At 40.2% G+C, this 15,570-nt stretch overlaps 1 protein-coding gene across 4 annotated transcripts; it reads right to left on the bottom strand.

Moving 5' to 3' along the window:
- Positions 1 to 299: 299 nt before the first annotated feature.
- LOC137488043 (serine/threonine-protein kinase pim-3-like) lies at positions 300 to 15,385 on the bottom strand. Of its 4 annotated transcripts, none has more exons than XR_012407856.1 (8): positions 14,892 to 15,377; positions 14,591 to 14,761; positions 14,386 to 14,468; positions 14,221 to 14,271; positions 13,772 to 14,144; positions 13,467 to 13,646; positions 7,911 to 8,110; positions 300 to 646 (listed from the first exon to the last, which is right to left on the bottom strand). XR_012407856.1 is itself a non-coding variant. In XM_073953960.1 (8 exons), the coding sequence occupies exons 1-8, from the start codon at positions 14,917 to 14,919 to the stop codon at positions 13,157 to 13,159; spliced, it is 1,011 nt and encodes a 336-aa protein (XP_073810061.1). In that variant the 5' UTR covers positions 14,920 to 15,356; the 3' UTR covers positions 12,942 to 13,156. The 4 variants fall into 4 exon arrangements, 2 of the variants coding, with proteins under 2 accessions (XP_073810062.1, XP_073810061.1); XR_012407857.1 differs by having other exon boundaries at positions 304 to 641; positions 14,892 to 15,358; XM_073953960.1 differs by lacking the exons at positions 300 to 646; positions 7,911 to 8,110 and adding exons at positions 12,942 to 13,185; positions 13,281 to 13,376 and having other exon boundaries at positions 14,892 to 15,356.
- Positions 15,386 to 15,570: the final 185 nt, after the last annotated feature.

Raw genomic sequence — 15,570 nt, 5'->3', positions numbered from 1 at the left:
TTTCCGCTACTGCTCTGTTACACTAACACTGTTCCCAGTATTCCACTGTAAAAAAGTCAAACCTGGTAAGATCTAATACATTTATTACAGTATTTATTATTTGTTAACATTAGTTAATGTAAATAAAGTTTCATTGTTAATTCATGTGAACTCACTGGACATTAACTAATATTAACAATTTAATTTAATATTACATTAATAACAAAACAGCCCAGACCTGGCAATGGTCATGCAAGCAGACTAGCTTTTCTCACACTGAAGCATATATATGCATAAACACTCCTCAAAGATCTCTCTTAAATGAATGTTTTCTGCAGAATGCTTTATTTTAATATATTTGTGCATAAACATTAGATCAGTCAATATCAAAGTCAAAACTGTAAACAAAAAACTTCAAAAAAAATCTTAGGATTACATTTAAAAAATGAGTTCACCCAAATGGTTCACGCCACTGGTACTTCACAGCTACTGTGGGGTCACCCATTGTGGAGAGATCTCAGCTGAGATGCCCAACCAAGACAAACCACCTGATTCTGGACAGCAGAAGATTGGCCCGACGCCCAGAAAGAAGATGTTGCCTGAATGACCGGAAGAAACTTTAAAATGACCGGAGTTACAGATGGACCAAGCTACTGTAAGCTCTTCTCTGGAATAAATATAACACACACACACACACACACACACACACACACACACACACACACACACACACGCATAGAATAACACGAAATAAGTCTTGCAGACATTAAGAATTAAATATTTATAGGTCAAATATTTATTAATAACCTTCATTTAAAGAATATTTTAATAATAATAAAATTAAAAAAAGTTTTCAGTGTCTTGAAATGGCCGAGTACTTTCACTAAAACACATTGAAATGAAGGGATTATTTCATCAAACATGTAAAACTTACGATCCTGAGGAAAAATAAAAAGAAGTGACCACTATAAAGTTATTGGTTATCCTGAATTAAATTAATGCAAATTATTGAGAAAATTCCATGTTTAATGTTATAAAATTGACTCGAAAAAGTGAAAAATTTTCAATTCATCATTGTGTTAAATGTGAAAAGAAGCAAGTAAACACACAAAATAATCTACAATAAAAAAGAAATTGATTTAAATGACACAAAATGTGTAAATGACACAAATTTTGACACACGCACAAATGTATGTGGAGTCGACCATCCTGCCGCCAAACAAATGTCAGAAAGGGCTGAGCCCGAAATAGACGCTTTGGAGGCCCCGACAGCCCTTGTGGAGTGGGCCTTAACAAATTTAGGTGCAGGGCGTCCAGCAGCCTGATAGGTAAATGAGATAGTCTCAACTAGGGTCCGAAGCAGACCAGTAACTGTTCACTCTTTCTCCAGTTGATAACCCGGTTAACATATGTATTCAGAGCTCTAACTGGGCAGAGTAAGTTTAACTTCTCTTGGTCTGACGACTGAAATGGGGGCGGCCTGTAGCACAGCAGGTCTCACCACATGAGTGGGCACCTTAGGCACGTACCCCGGTCTGGGATAAAGAAAGGCTTTGGACATGCCTGGAGCAAACTCCAAAAATGAAGGTGCAACCGACAAAGCCTGGAGGTCACCAACCCTTTTTAAGGAAGAAATAGCTAATAAGAAAGCTGTTTTTAGTGTCAGAAACTTATCTGACGCCTCCTGCAGTGGCTCAAATGGGGGAACAGAGATGCCCCCGAGCACCAATGTTAAATCCCATGTCGGTACCCTGTGTGTGCTGACAGGCCTTAGCCTTATGGCTCCACGAAGGAAGCGACGAATTAGCGGATCCTGTCCTAGTGACTCATCATCTAGGGGAGAACGGTAGGCCGCTATAGCTGACACGTACACTCTCAGAGTGGATGCAGCTAACCCAGCAGACAGGCGATCTTGGAGAAATTCCAGCACTGAGGCTGTCCTCCCGCCTGGGACAGAAGGTCCTTACTGATGGGGATCTCCCACGAGAGACCCGCCAGCAGGGCTATGAGGTCCGAAAACCAAATCCTGGTAGGCCAAACCGGGGCTACCAGCAGTAACTGTACTCAGTCTTGACGGACCCTCTCCAGGACTCCTGGGAGCAGAGCGATCGGGGGAAAAGCATACAGACGTAGCCTCGGCTATGTCTGAACCATGGCAACCAGTCCCAGAGGGGCTGGATGCGAGAGAGAAAACCATAGTACGCAATGCGTGGTCTCTTGGGAAGCAAACAGGTCTACCTGCGCTTTCCCTAATCTTTCTCAAATGGACTCCACCACCTCGGGGTGAAGAAGTTTCCATTCCCTGAATCTCACCCCCTGCCTCGACAGGAGATCTGCTCCCATGTTCAGATGGCCCGGGACATACATTGCCCTGATGGACAGGATTTTGTTCTGGGCCCACAGGAGGATCCGATGTGCTAGTTTGCATAGCATTCGAGACTTCAGACCCCCCTGCTGGTTGATGTAAGCGACAACCAATGTGTTGTTTGTGCAGACTAAAACATGATAGCCCCTTAGATCTGGGAGAAAGTGTTTTAAGGCCAGAAACACGGCCATCATCTCCAGGCAGTTTATGTGCCAGTAACGATGATGTTCTCCCCATCGTCCCGCTGCGGGAAGCCCCCTCAGGGTTGCTCCCCAGCCCGTTAGAGAAGCATCTGTCATAAGCATGACGCGATGACAGACAGCCCCCAACACTAGGCCCTGGGACAGGAACCAGGGCATTTTCCACATACTTAAGGCTCGAAGGCTCATGAGATCCAACAACCTCTGAAAGTGTTTCACAGTGATGAACTGGCCTAGTTTGACTCTGTGTACGGTTGACTGAATCGAAGCGATTCATGGCGGGGACAGACGTGCTCGCATCGTCATGGAGTCCCATAGCACATCTAAAAAAATGGTCGTCCTGGCTGGAACAAGCACACTTTTTGCGGTGTTTAACCGAAACCCCAACCTTCTGATATGGGTGAGAACGACATCTCGATGCCGAACTGCCATATCGTGAGTCTGAGCTAGAGTTAGCCAATCGTCTATGTAGTTTAGGATACGTATACCCTGCATACGAAGTGGAGCTAGTGCCGCTTTGACTATTTTGGTAAAGGTTCGAGGTGACAGAGCTAGGCCGAATGGAAGAACCCGATACTGGAACGCTTCGCCCCCGCAGGCGAACCTCAGGTATTTCCTGTGTTGGGGAAGGATGGAAATATGGAAGTATGCGTCTTTCAGGTCTATCGTCACAAACCAGTCCTTGGACTGAATTTGTGACACCACGTTTTTGATGGTTAACATCCTGAACCTGAGGGCCCTGACGGACCGATTTAGATTTCTCAGATCTAATATGGGACGCAATCCCCCATCCTTTTTGGGAACTATAAAATACCGACTGTAAAACCCTGACTCTCTGTCGAGTGGGAGAACACGCTCTATTGCGCCTTTTATTAATAAGGCCAGTACTTCCTGTTCCATAACCAGAGCCTGTTCTGGCTTCACTATGGTGGGTGCAATACTGTTGAAGCGAGGTGGGCGTGCACAAAACTGTATTTTGTAGCCATGTTCTACTGTGAACAGGACCCACTGGGACACCATCGGCAGGTGTTTCCACGCTGCCAAAAAATGTGCTAGGGGTACCAACCTCTCGAGACTGGCATCTGGTTGTTCTTTGACCCCCCTGCAGAGGGGGTGGGGCCCCCAATGCCCTCAGACACTGAGGAACGCCCACCCCGGGAGACACAGAGCCCCCCACCAACATAAGTGGTGAGGTGGCCTCTCCCTTTCTCCACGGACCCTGGTTCAGTGAGAGCGCTGAATGGTGCTCTCGGTGTCCAGGGGGGGCCCTGGAAAGCCTGACTCCCAACACGTCAGGACTTTGTTTTATCCTTTGTACTTCATGATATGAGGAGCTGGTTGACGGCTGGGGCTGTCTTTTAACAGCCCCCTGACTTTTTGATCTTGGGGGGAGAAAGTCCCAGATGGAGCTAGAGCGTTTTTTAACTCTGTCGAAGGATTCGGCGACGCGATCGACGGCGTCACCGAAGAGCCCTGAGCTCGATATTGGAGCGTCCATAAAAATAGCTCTATCGGTTTCTGACACTTCTGCTTGTGTCAGCCAGAGGTGCCGCTCAGTAGCCACCAGGGTAGCCATAGATCGCCCCAAACTAGAGGCTGCCTCTTTAGTAGCTCTTAAAGCTAGATCTGACGCCCGAAGAGCTTCTCGAAGCTGTTCGGGTGTTGCTCCCCCACCATCTAGGCACTCTTTAATTAGGTCAGCCTGATATGCCTGCAGCACTGACATGGTGTGCAGGCATCCAACAGACTGACCAGCCGTCATATATGCTTTGCTGACTAGACCCGATGTTACTCTAAATGGTCTCGACAACAAAGGAGGGACCCTTGCAGATTTTAGATCTGAACGACGATGACGTGCTAAGTCCTCTTCTATCATTGGCATTACTGTACATGCCTTTTCCCCTAGCCCACGAACTGCTGAATAAATAGCTGTTTTTGGTGTCATTAACCGTGCTGAATACGGATTTTTCCATGATTTAGAAACCGCATCATGTAGTTCTGGACAAAAGGGGAGGTCCCTTAGTGGAGGATCTACTCTGCTGGGTAATTCTCTCTCATCCAGCATTCCTGTCAGACGCAGCTGCTGCTGCTCACGTGCTGGCTGCCAATCTATTACTTCGAACCTGTCAGCAGCACGTGAAATCACCTCCACTAACTCCTCATATTCCACTGACTGGGGCGGCAGATTCCCCGACCCTCTTTGTATTTGTTGCTGCAGCGCCTCGGTTTCCTCGGAAACGAAGGACGCCGCCCTCCCACGAGGCGCAGAAGAAACCGCAGAGCGTGCTTCTGACGCTCCCGAAGGAGGATTAGATCTCACGGATCCAGAGAGAGAAAGGACAGAGTCCGTCTCCATCTCATCCGCCAGATCTAGCTGCGAACCCCACGACCGAAGTCGACGCTTAGCCTCAGCACGAGCGGGACCCGAACCGCGAGGAGCATGCACCACGGGAGCTTTATTAAAGAACTCCCTCCGACTACGCAGCTCTTTACGGGAGAGAACGTCACAGTGTCCACAGTCAGCATTCTCAAATGCTGCCAGGGCATGCTCTTCTCCCAAACACTCTAAACACAAATCATGTGAGTCACCAGTGTTGTAAAAAAATAAATGAATGAGTGAAAAAAGAGAAGAGAGAGAACCCAGTCCAGGAGACTCGAAACAAGCAGAATTCCTTTATTGAGACGTGTTGGTTAATCTGCAGTCAAACAGCGTCTTCAAGATGTCTATGTGTCTGCAAGAGCCTACTAGAGGTCCGCAGTCTGCAAGTTCTTTCACAAGTCTCTCACAAGTCTCACACAAGTCCGATTAGTCTAAGATTTCATGTCTATATTGTGTTCTTAGGAGGAGGGGATTTGGCTAAACAAAGCATGCAAATTAAGGGTTGTGGTCGGCAGGGTAAACTGCTTCTCAGGTCTAATCTCATCATGTTCTGGAGACAGAAACCGCCTGACCATTTGATCGAAAAGAGAAAACAATAGACACCCCATGCTGTGAAACTGATAATTGCATCACTTTGGCTTAGTCTGTAGTCAGCATGGGAAAAGTTAAATGACCCTCCTAGCTGGCATGTCAATGAAATAAAATAATTAAAAACCAGAGAATATAACTTTTTAGTTATACGTAGATTATTGTTAATTTGAAATTAGATGATAAAAATTTATATTTCCACACCAGCCGTAATAAAGCGAGGGCATGGAGGCACACAACGTTTAAAGTTTTTCTCTGCCATACCAAAATAAAAAAGTAAGTTGTCAGTTTTTTTGTATTTTGTGTATGCAAATCAGTAATGAAAGTTCACAGAAAGAGGGTGTATTTTCACGTGCGTGCTTCTTGAAAGCAAAGAAGTTGATACTGAATGCTCAGTACAGGCTTTTATACTCTCTGGTCTGACGACACCTGCTTAATTACATTAGATTGATTTCACATGTGCTTCAAGACGCGTATAAAAGAGGTGTTCCCCTAGCGTTCTGGTTAGACGCAGTGTTGAAGTTCCCTAGATGGGGAATTATTATTTTCTCACCCCATTACCACACACATCATTCGTCTATTACTTAAACTGATTTCTTCTTTTACTGATCTCTTCTTTTTCATAAAATATATTTCATCCTTTTGGCATCTTTGACAAATTATATGTTTGATTCCATTTGTACCTTTACATTTTGTAACAGACCCAAAGGAAAAAAATTCACTGCAAATAGCCATTAATTAAAACTTCATCATACCTTTCTCGTTTTATCCTTTTTCAATCACCTTCATCATTATATTCCTTTAATAATATACATTTACACAACTTTTTCAATTGATTATTATCCTGACATTGTTTGGGAGTCTGATCTAGACTGTTCCATAATTTCACATCACAGACAGACATACACAAACTTGTTAAAGTTGTCCTTGTTTACAACCTCCTAAACCTTAGTTCTTCTCTCAGATTATATCCTTCTTGTCTTTCTTCAAATAATTTTTGCATGCATTTTGGAAGTAATTCATTCCTAGCTTTAAACATAAATTGTGCTGTTTAAATTGAACCAAATCATTGAACTTGAGTATCTTTCATTTTAAAAATAAAGGATTTGTATGCTCCAAATAGCCCACATTTTCCATCAGTCTAATGACTTTTTTGTATTTTAAATGATTGATTGTATTTGAAAACAACATCAATTAGGACTAACAAAAACCAGAAACAACTATCTAACTAATGCTGAGATGACTTATGGATATTTGTGTGCAATAATTCCAAAATGTATGTCTAATCATTATTAAATATTAATGATGACAATAATACTAACAATGAATTACATCTCTCATGATCGTGCTGCCCTGAATGTGCTTGAATGTAAGTTTATAAATAAATTCATGGTTTGCATCAAACTAAAATGAAGAATTGCAGTAAGAAATATTTATTTTGCACTATTGTTTTTATCTAATAAATAATATTTCTGCTACAAAACAAACAAAAGATTATAATAAATCATTTAATTCAAGGCTGAAAGCTGCAAAACTGTTTTTAGTTAGTAACTCAAGAAAGAATGGACAATAGAAATTAATAAAAGTCTCACTTCTATCACTCTTTAAAGGTTTTGATCTGGGTTTGTGTCATTTTAAATGCTCAGTCTTGTTATGAGCTGATTTTCTTTCTTCTGTTTGTGGAAAGCAGGCGAGTCAGCGCACTAATTTATAAGCAGGCAGAGCAGGATTCTCGTGATGACCACCGGCACAATACTGCTCTTTGTTATGAGCCGCAGATTCAGTTTAAACTTAGCAAAGGCGAGCTTCTTTGTCGATGATGTGTACAGTGTTAGATTTCACATTTAGCGGACATTTGCGCTGAACACGCAGTGAATGCAACGCATCGAGCTACAGGCACCTTCTGTAATATTCGAGCTACAGGCACCTTCATAATGTAAATTATAAACAATATTGGACCTAAAACTGATCCTTGTGCTATGCCACACTTTATATTTAGATATGAAGATTTATGGTTGCCAATTTCCACAAACTGTTGCCTATTTTTTAAATAACTGCTTATTCAGTCCAAGGCTACTTCTCTAATACCAAACCTTTATCATTTGTTTACCAATATATTATCATTTATTGTTTCAAATGCCTTCTTTAAATCTATAAAAATTCCAACTACCTTCTCCTTTTTCTGATCTGGACGTAAGTGCCAGATAGAAAACCTCCTTGAGAAAGAAGGTCCTTTCTCAGGAGAATCTGTCAGGGAGGGTCTGTCCCGAGGAGTGTGAGTTCTGGAAACCAGGTCTGGGTGGGCCAGTGTGGTGCAACCAGCAAGATCTGCTCCTCGTCCTCCCTGACCTTGCACAGGGTCTGTACAAGAAGACTCACTAGGGAAACGCAAACTTGCCTGATACACATGTCCGAATCCAGCAGTGAGCCAGTGCATCTGTGCTGAGCGGAGCAGTGGCCGGTCTTGGGTAAAGCAAACAGGTAAACCTGAGTTTCTCCAAAACACCCCCATATCAGCTGGAGTACTTTAGGGTGAAGTTGGCACTTTCCTGGGAGTGTGAGCTGCATGACATTCCTTGGTGCTTCCCATTGACATCCCTGAGACATGCAACAAAAACCTAAAATTAATAACGAAATTTAACATGAACCTGTTTATTATAAGAACAATTAAGAACAATCAGTAAATAAAAGTGAATAAAAAGTTAAATGTGAAGTGCCATTAGAAACTCCTGGAATGTCAGTCGCTTTGTAAAAATGAACAGTATTTTACTGTAAATCAGGAAATTCTCCATTAGATTTATTAGTGTTTTATAACAGATTTGGACAGTTGCACAGTTTAACCATGCTTAATGTTGTGTTCAATGTTCTCTGTATTTCTCAGTTCTCCTGCATTTGTTCTGTTAATAGGTGTGGATGCCAGTTCACAGGCCAGTACTCATGAACTTTGAGAGACAGTTTTTGGGGAAACTGTATCATAGATAGGGGTGTAACGATACACTCAAGTCCTGACGATGCACTGAGGTCTTATGAAGCAAAGGAATCTCTCTCTGTGCAACAAAGTGAACATTATTTACAAATGTATCATCTGTAATATCTCTGTGGTAAACAAACGTGTGATTTCACGGCCATGAAACAGCATTATCAGCGTAATACAGGAAAACAGAATTGACCTTTTTGGGTGAAAATTAACCTTATACAATAAGTCGAGTACTGCAAAAAAAACAAGTTCAGTATTGCAAGTCCTTTCGTTTACACAAGCGATGCACATCAGCACATTTATATTTCACAGTTTCACATTATGATGTATCGTTATACCCCTAATCAAAGAAGAATGTAAAGAACACGCCTTGAACTCATTGTAATCTGTCTACTTTATATTTTCAGCTAATAGGCTGTATAATTGGACGTCAGGGCACCAAAATTAATGAAATCCGTCAGATGTCTGGGGCTCAGATCAAAATTGCTAATGCCATGGAGGGGTCATCAGACCGCCAGATCACCATTACTGGAACACCTGCCAACATCAGCCTGGCACAGTATCTTATAAACGCCAGGTGAGATTCAAAGCAAGTAACAGAATAAATGCTAAACACAGATGTGTGCAAGTTCTGAATTAAATGTACTTAATATTTTTATTTTAAAAAATACTGTAATCAAACGTAAAGGAATGCAAAAGTTTAAAGAGAAGTGTTATAGATACCAAGGCTGAATTTAATTGATGAATAAATAAAGTAAATGTACAACAATCTTTTATTATTACAGATTTATTTTTAAAGCTAAAGCTCACTTTTTAATGATCCTCACTAAACCAATGTTTCTATCTTGTCTTCAAAAATAATTCTATACTGATTTTTATTTAGGAAATATATTATTATTATCAGTAGTAGTAGTAGTAGTAGTGTTAGTAGTTAGCATAGCAGTAGTGGCAGCAGCAGTTTTTTTTTTCTTAGCAGTGTGGTTGAATTTGGTGGTGGTCAGTATTGCCAGGATAACATTTTTATTTTTTTTGAAAATGCAGTTGCAGGAAAGAATAATTCTTAATTAAATCTAGTTTAGAGTTATAGCACAGAAACTTAGCATGCTGAATGTCTAGCGGTTATTACTCTAATTTATTTCAAACTAATTGTTTTATTCATATTATACAGTATATTCAAATATATTTAAGTTATCATACATGTAATGTGAGCAATAAATTGTATGAAAATATGCTTCATTTTAAATTTGTAAGTGGCGAAACGGGCAGTCATGAATGTTGTGATTCTGAGAAAAATGAAATCTCATTTTAATTACGCTGTAAAAAGCAATTAGTTGACTATAAAAAGGTAAGTTAAGTCAACTTAATAGGTCCTCATATTTTTAAGGGAAGTCAATTGGTCACTTTTAAGGCAGCGGTTTTGATCCCTTCATTAAAGTAACTAATCGCTTTTTATAGGAAACAAAATGATGTTTTACATTTGAAGGTGACATTTATTCTTAATTTATTCTTAGTAACACAGTTTGTTTCATTCAGCACATGATATTCTTTGGTCTGAAAATAGTTATTGATTACAAACCAGATGATAGTCAGTGTTTAATGATTTATTTCAGCCTTCAGAAGGGCCTGATTGTTTAATCTTTGACATTTTTACTTGGCTCAACTTCATTTATGTTGACTGTGCTTCAAGTAATTGTAATAGTTTATAAAGCAATGTACTTTGTTTACATCTTTGTTTATTACCGTGATTTGCTGCATTGAGATTATTTGAGATTATATTGAGATTGACTTGGAGAACTGAAAGTGTGACGGTGTCACATTCGTCCAGACATACTTAAGAAAGATTAATTTAATCATGTAAGAACTGACCCTTTTGGGCAACGCAACTGTGATTAAAGTAAAGCAGCAAGTAACAGAAGCTGATTTGAATGTAATGTTGTGACTTTTTAACAGGTCATTTGCTGTTAAATTTGTATAATAAATAATAAATATATTCAAGTTTTTTTCCAATCTTGGTTTCAATAGATAGTGACTACATTGTGAGTTCTATTGTATCTCTGCTGTATTTGCTCAATGTTACAGTTCTCTGTTCAGAATGTTTATTATTTATATCACAGAAATGGGATTCATTCAAACGTAATGTATTATGTATGGATTTCAGTGTTGACTGCTGTAAGATTTTATGTGATTAATAATATGACATAAAATCTCATTTTTCATTGCAATCTCATTTTCACATCATTGCAAGGATACTTATGAAGGTAAAAATGAATATGTATTTGCTTCTGTCATTTCTATTTCTAAAGACAGTTAATTGTGCTCCAGTGACTTATAATTGTATAATCATGGCCATATTCTGAGTCTGAAATAGTGTTATTCTGAATGTCTTAACACCCTTGGCAGTCCTTATCCAGTATAACATCATATAACAGGTTATGTCACCATATACAAAATAGATCATGCGTTTTGCAAAGATAATCATTTATTTTAGGTCTGTAAGAATTGAAATATTACAAATATTTTTGATGTCTTTGACAATTCAAAACATGAGCTGAAAACAGGGCCAATGGACTCCACAACCCACCAGGGGGGAATGCGGGAAAAACCAGTTCCTGCTGCATTTGCATCTGAGTATGCTGAAACTCAGCTTCATCCCCCCAACTCACGCATATGGTCATTTCAATGTTTGAATGTTCTAGATTAACCAAACTGACTTTAACTATCATGTTTGATATCATTTGAAATGTCTCAGTGCGATTGGTACAATGGTCTCGTTCTCTCAGAAATAGACATAATCAAAACAATTGTCGTATTTTGTAGGATAAGGCTCTAACAAATACAAATTTACTTTAATCAGTACATGTGTGCAATTGTGTCCCCCCCACCCCCAATCATGGATCAGTCCAGCAGTCAAATCAGATGAAAATTTAGTTTCAGAAAACAAATAGTTTGTTCATTATTTTTAGTTGTGAACTCATTTTAAGCAAACAAATCTTTTAAAATGTGGAGATTGTGTTAAGATAAAAATATAGACAGGAAGACAGAGTGATATAAGATAAAGACAGCTAAATAAATAAGCAAATATAAAAAGTGCTTATTACTGAAGGACTTCTGGGTCTCATGACTCGAATTGCTTAGGGCCCCCAAACACCTAATCCAGCCCTGCTCATAACAAACAATCATCATGATCACGGTACAAAGTGTAGAGTAAACAATGTTATTAACACTATGAGCTGTATTTGTTAAAATAAATGTTAAATTATTGTGTGTTTCATTAGACAAACTGTTGAGATGATGAAAAACACGCAGTCTTATACGTTTTAGTTAAATTGTGATTCTCTGTGCTGAACATTGCCCCCTTGTGTTGTCTATGATCACTTACTGAGGAGAGACGTGACCCTGCACCACAAAAGCACTTTTTTATTTCTTTTAGTTTGAGCACATGCTTTTTAAAATGATTGAGTTGTTGAAACTTTGACCTACACATGAAAAAACAATATGTACATTTTAAATTATTTTCAAAATTATAATTGTATTCTAACCTGAAACTGAAGATCGTCTTAAAAAGAGATTTATTGCGCTATATTGGGATAATTTGCAATTTGATGTGCACAAAAGAAGAAAAACACAGTAGTGTTTACTTTAAATTCTCGTAAGAAGTTTAGTATTTGTATTTTTTCTAACTTTGAATTGAAGATTATATCAAAAAACTATTCAGCACGCTTCAATGTTGAAATTTTGTAGTTCTATGTCCACAAAAACACAATATTGTTCATTTCAAATTCTCATAGAAACTTTTCTTTTTTACCTAAAATTGAAGATCACTCAAAATAAAAAAACATTTGTTAAATATTAGCATGCGTGTATGGACATTTACTGAGTTTATTATCGACAGATCTGTGTTATAGTAAAACAATTCGGCTAGTTTAGATTTTTATGTTTTAAATTCAGACATCAAATATTGCAAATAAAGGTTTGGTCTAGTTAGTTCAGCACACTACAGACAGCATGATCATATCTAACTTAACAGTCTCCTGATTCCTCCAGTGTCTGTGTTCATTCATTCATTTTCCTTCAGCTTAGTCCCTTTATTCATCAGGGGTCGCCACAGGGGAATGAACTGCCAAAATATCCAGCATATGTTTTACACAGCAGATGCCCTTCCAGCTTCAACCCAGTACTGAGAAACATCCACACACTCTCACATGCACAAACACACTATGGCCAATTTAGTTTATTCAATTCACATAAACCACATGTCATTGAACTGTGGGGGAAACCCATGCCAACACATGGAGAACAATCAAACTCCACACAGAAATGCCAACTGGCCCTGCTGGTACTCGAACCAGCGACCTTCTTGCTGTGAGGTTACAGTGCTAACCACTGAGTCACTGTGCTGCCCTTGGTTTGAACATTTACATTTTAGTGAAACCAGTAAAGACAAAAAAAACTGCTGTAATTGCGTATAAAATAACTTTATTGTTTATGATTTATTTAACACCTTCCCCTGTTTTTCTCTAAGTGGTCTAGAAACTGTACATTTGTCTACTGTAGACTAGCTTGTGTGTGTGTGTGTGTGTGTGTGTGTGTGTGTCTTCAGCTCGTACAGCTTCACACAGAGCCTCACAGATGCAGCAGAGGAAGCTCAGGATCAGGATCTGTTCTCCTCAGTTCCTCTGCCCCTCCTGCTCTCCTTCTACAAATCATTGACAGCATTTATCTACACTGAACCTGACAATGCAACCCAAGCCATGACTGCTGGATTTAGATAAGTGTAATGTCACTGGCCACCTGTGCAGTGCAACCAGGGATGGCTCTCAATGTCATCTAAACTGGGCCGATCAGCCGGTGCTGCACTGAGACACCAGCGAATCAGCTGACGGCACTCTATTACACACAACACCGTCTTCAGAACCACACAACAACACACTTCTGCTCGCTCACTAGGCTATCTCTAAATGTGTCTGAATCTCTTACCTGTTGACAAGCTCCTAGGGAAGGTCAGTCTGCTTCTGGACGTGACCCTCTGTGCGCCTCTGAATGGGAAACGGTCACACAGGATGTTGTAGAGCGTCACTCCTACTGACCAGACTGTAGCTGGAGTCGCATGGTAGCGATGTCTACGAAACCACTCAGGAGGAGCGTATGCAGGAGTGCCTGAGAGACATAAGAAGACCACAAACATCTGCTCAACATGCTCCAGTACAGACAAATTCCCTTTAGTGGATCAGCAGAAGTTCACAAACATCAACAGAACGTTTCCTTCTGTAACTCAAACTCACCTGCAAAGTATTTGTAGGCCGAGCGCTTCAGCAGATCTCCACAGCCGAAGTCCAGCAGCTTGATGTCCTGGGACTCTGTGGAGATCAGGAGGTTTTCTGGTTTGACGTCCCGGTGCAGGACGCCGCGGCTCTCGCAGTGTTTAAGGGCCGCAATCAGCTGCACCAGCACTTTCTTTGCAAGACGCTCATCCAGACAGCCGTTCTCCTCACAGAAGCTCTGGAGATCTTGGCAAGGATCCGGTCGCTCCAGGATCAGGATGTAGCGTCTGGGACGGTCAAACCAGTCCAGCAGCTGCAGGACACTGGGGCAGGCAGGAGCTGACATGACACGGGTCATCAATGCCACCTCCAGCGGCAGCCGACCCTGACCATCCTGCAGGACAAACCCTCCATTATATCCAGAACTCAATCAAACACAGCAAACACAACAGATTCACATCAAAACATACAACTTTCAGTCGCTCGGGGGTCCGGTCCTTCGACACGTACTTGATGGCCACCTGCAGACAGGAAAAGCAGAGTAAATCACACCTGCCTGATTGTGACACATGACATTTACTGACAGCAACATTTCTAAAGCATGTCTGAACAAAGGAGGGAAGAAAATCTCTTACTGGCAGTCCATCAGACCTGCGCATCCCAGCAAACACAGAGCCGAATCCACCTCGTCCCAGCAACGGGCCCTTCTGGTACAAGTCTGCAACACAGAAGAGCACAAGAAATGAAGAAAAGAGAGAAAGAGAAAACATGCTGCGGTCTCTTCAATGACAAATCATTTCCTAACTGAGCCATAAGATCTAGAAGATGAGCTGTGCTGACCTCTGCGAGAGCGTTTGGCTGGTCTGCTGGACGAGGTGGACGCCGTTTGCTGGCTGCTGCTCTGCCTTTTCCTCTTGCTGTTCCTCTGGTCTGTGGATGCAGAATCAGCCAAATGTGAAGGCAGAGGAGCCAAAAAACCAGGAAGCTTAGTGGTGCCGTTCCGTGTATCTTCTGTATATCAAAACATTTTTAATGAATCTTTTTTGTTAACTTCTGTAATCCTTTTCATATTAGTCAAACATCATACAGCATCATACAGTGATATACAATGACAAACAAATGAAAAATTAAAAACACTCACCTCCTCTTTCTTCACCCATGTGGGACATGGACAATCTCCTCCAACCTGCAATAAAACAGACAAAAACAGAGAAATATAAAAAATAAATGTAAAACAAAGTAAAGAAAAAAGAAGAAGAAGAAGGAATGAAAAAAGAGCAACAAAATTGTGTTTATAAAAATAATCAAAAAAAGAACTAAAATAAAGATGATAAAAGAAATTGTGCTCTTTAAAATAAGTCTTTTTCTCTCAGAAATCCTCCAAAAGCTTGAAAAATCTCAGGAATCGCACAGAAATGGTCTGCAAAGTCGCCTCGTCTCTCAACCAACAGATTGCGATAGGTTTGATTGTTTTTTATATGCAGTCAGAATTCATATCATAACACGCGTTGCTATAGCAACTAAAATTGTAAAATACAAATAGCCAAAAAGGGGTATAAATCCGATTAGTTCTATATAAAAGCTCTTGTTATTAAATTAAAAATGTATAAAAATTTAATTTCCGGGGTAATTTTCAATTGGCCAATCAGCTTTCATCAATACTGCGTCATCACCATACACTGATTGAGCTATCGAAATTAAATGAAATGAAATACTAAAAGCCTTATTTAATTTAATATTATTGTTGTTTATTATACAATTTATTTCATTTAATAATATAATTCATTAATATACCTAAATTGTGCGTTGGCCATACATTT

The sequence above is a fragment of the Danio rerio genome, chromosome 6 (genome assembly GCF_049306965.1).
Source record: "Danio rerio strain Tuebingen ecotype United States chromosome 6, GRCz12tu, whole genome shotgun sequence".
NCBI classification, from domain to species: Eukaryota; Metazoa; Chordata; class Actinopteri; order Cypriniformes; family Danionidae; genus Danio; species Danio rerio.
The sequence above is the reverse complement of the archived record's forward strand: the minus strand, read 5'-3'. Positions and strand labels throughout refer to the sequence as shown.

Bases quoted from the DNA above. Each gene is read 5' to 3' on its own strand.
- LOC137488043 (XM_073953960.1), bottom strand. From the start codon at position 14,919: ATGTCCCACATGGGTGAAGAAAGAGGAG. The intron at 14,469-14,590 runs GTCAGCACAGCT...TCTGTGTTGCAG, and splicing joins AGCCAAACGCTCTCGCAGAG to ACTTGTACCAGAAGGGCCCG. The intron at 13,647-13,771 runs GTGAGTTTGAGT...TATGTCTCTCAG, and splicing joins GGCCTACAAATACTTTGCAG to GCACTCCTGCATACGCTCCT.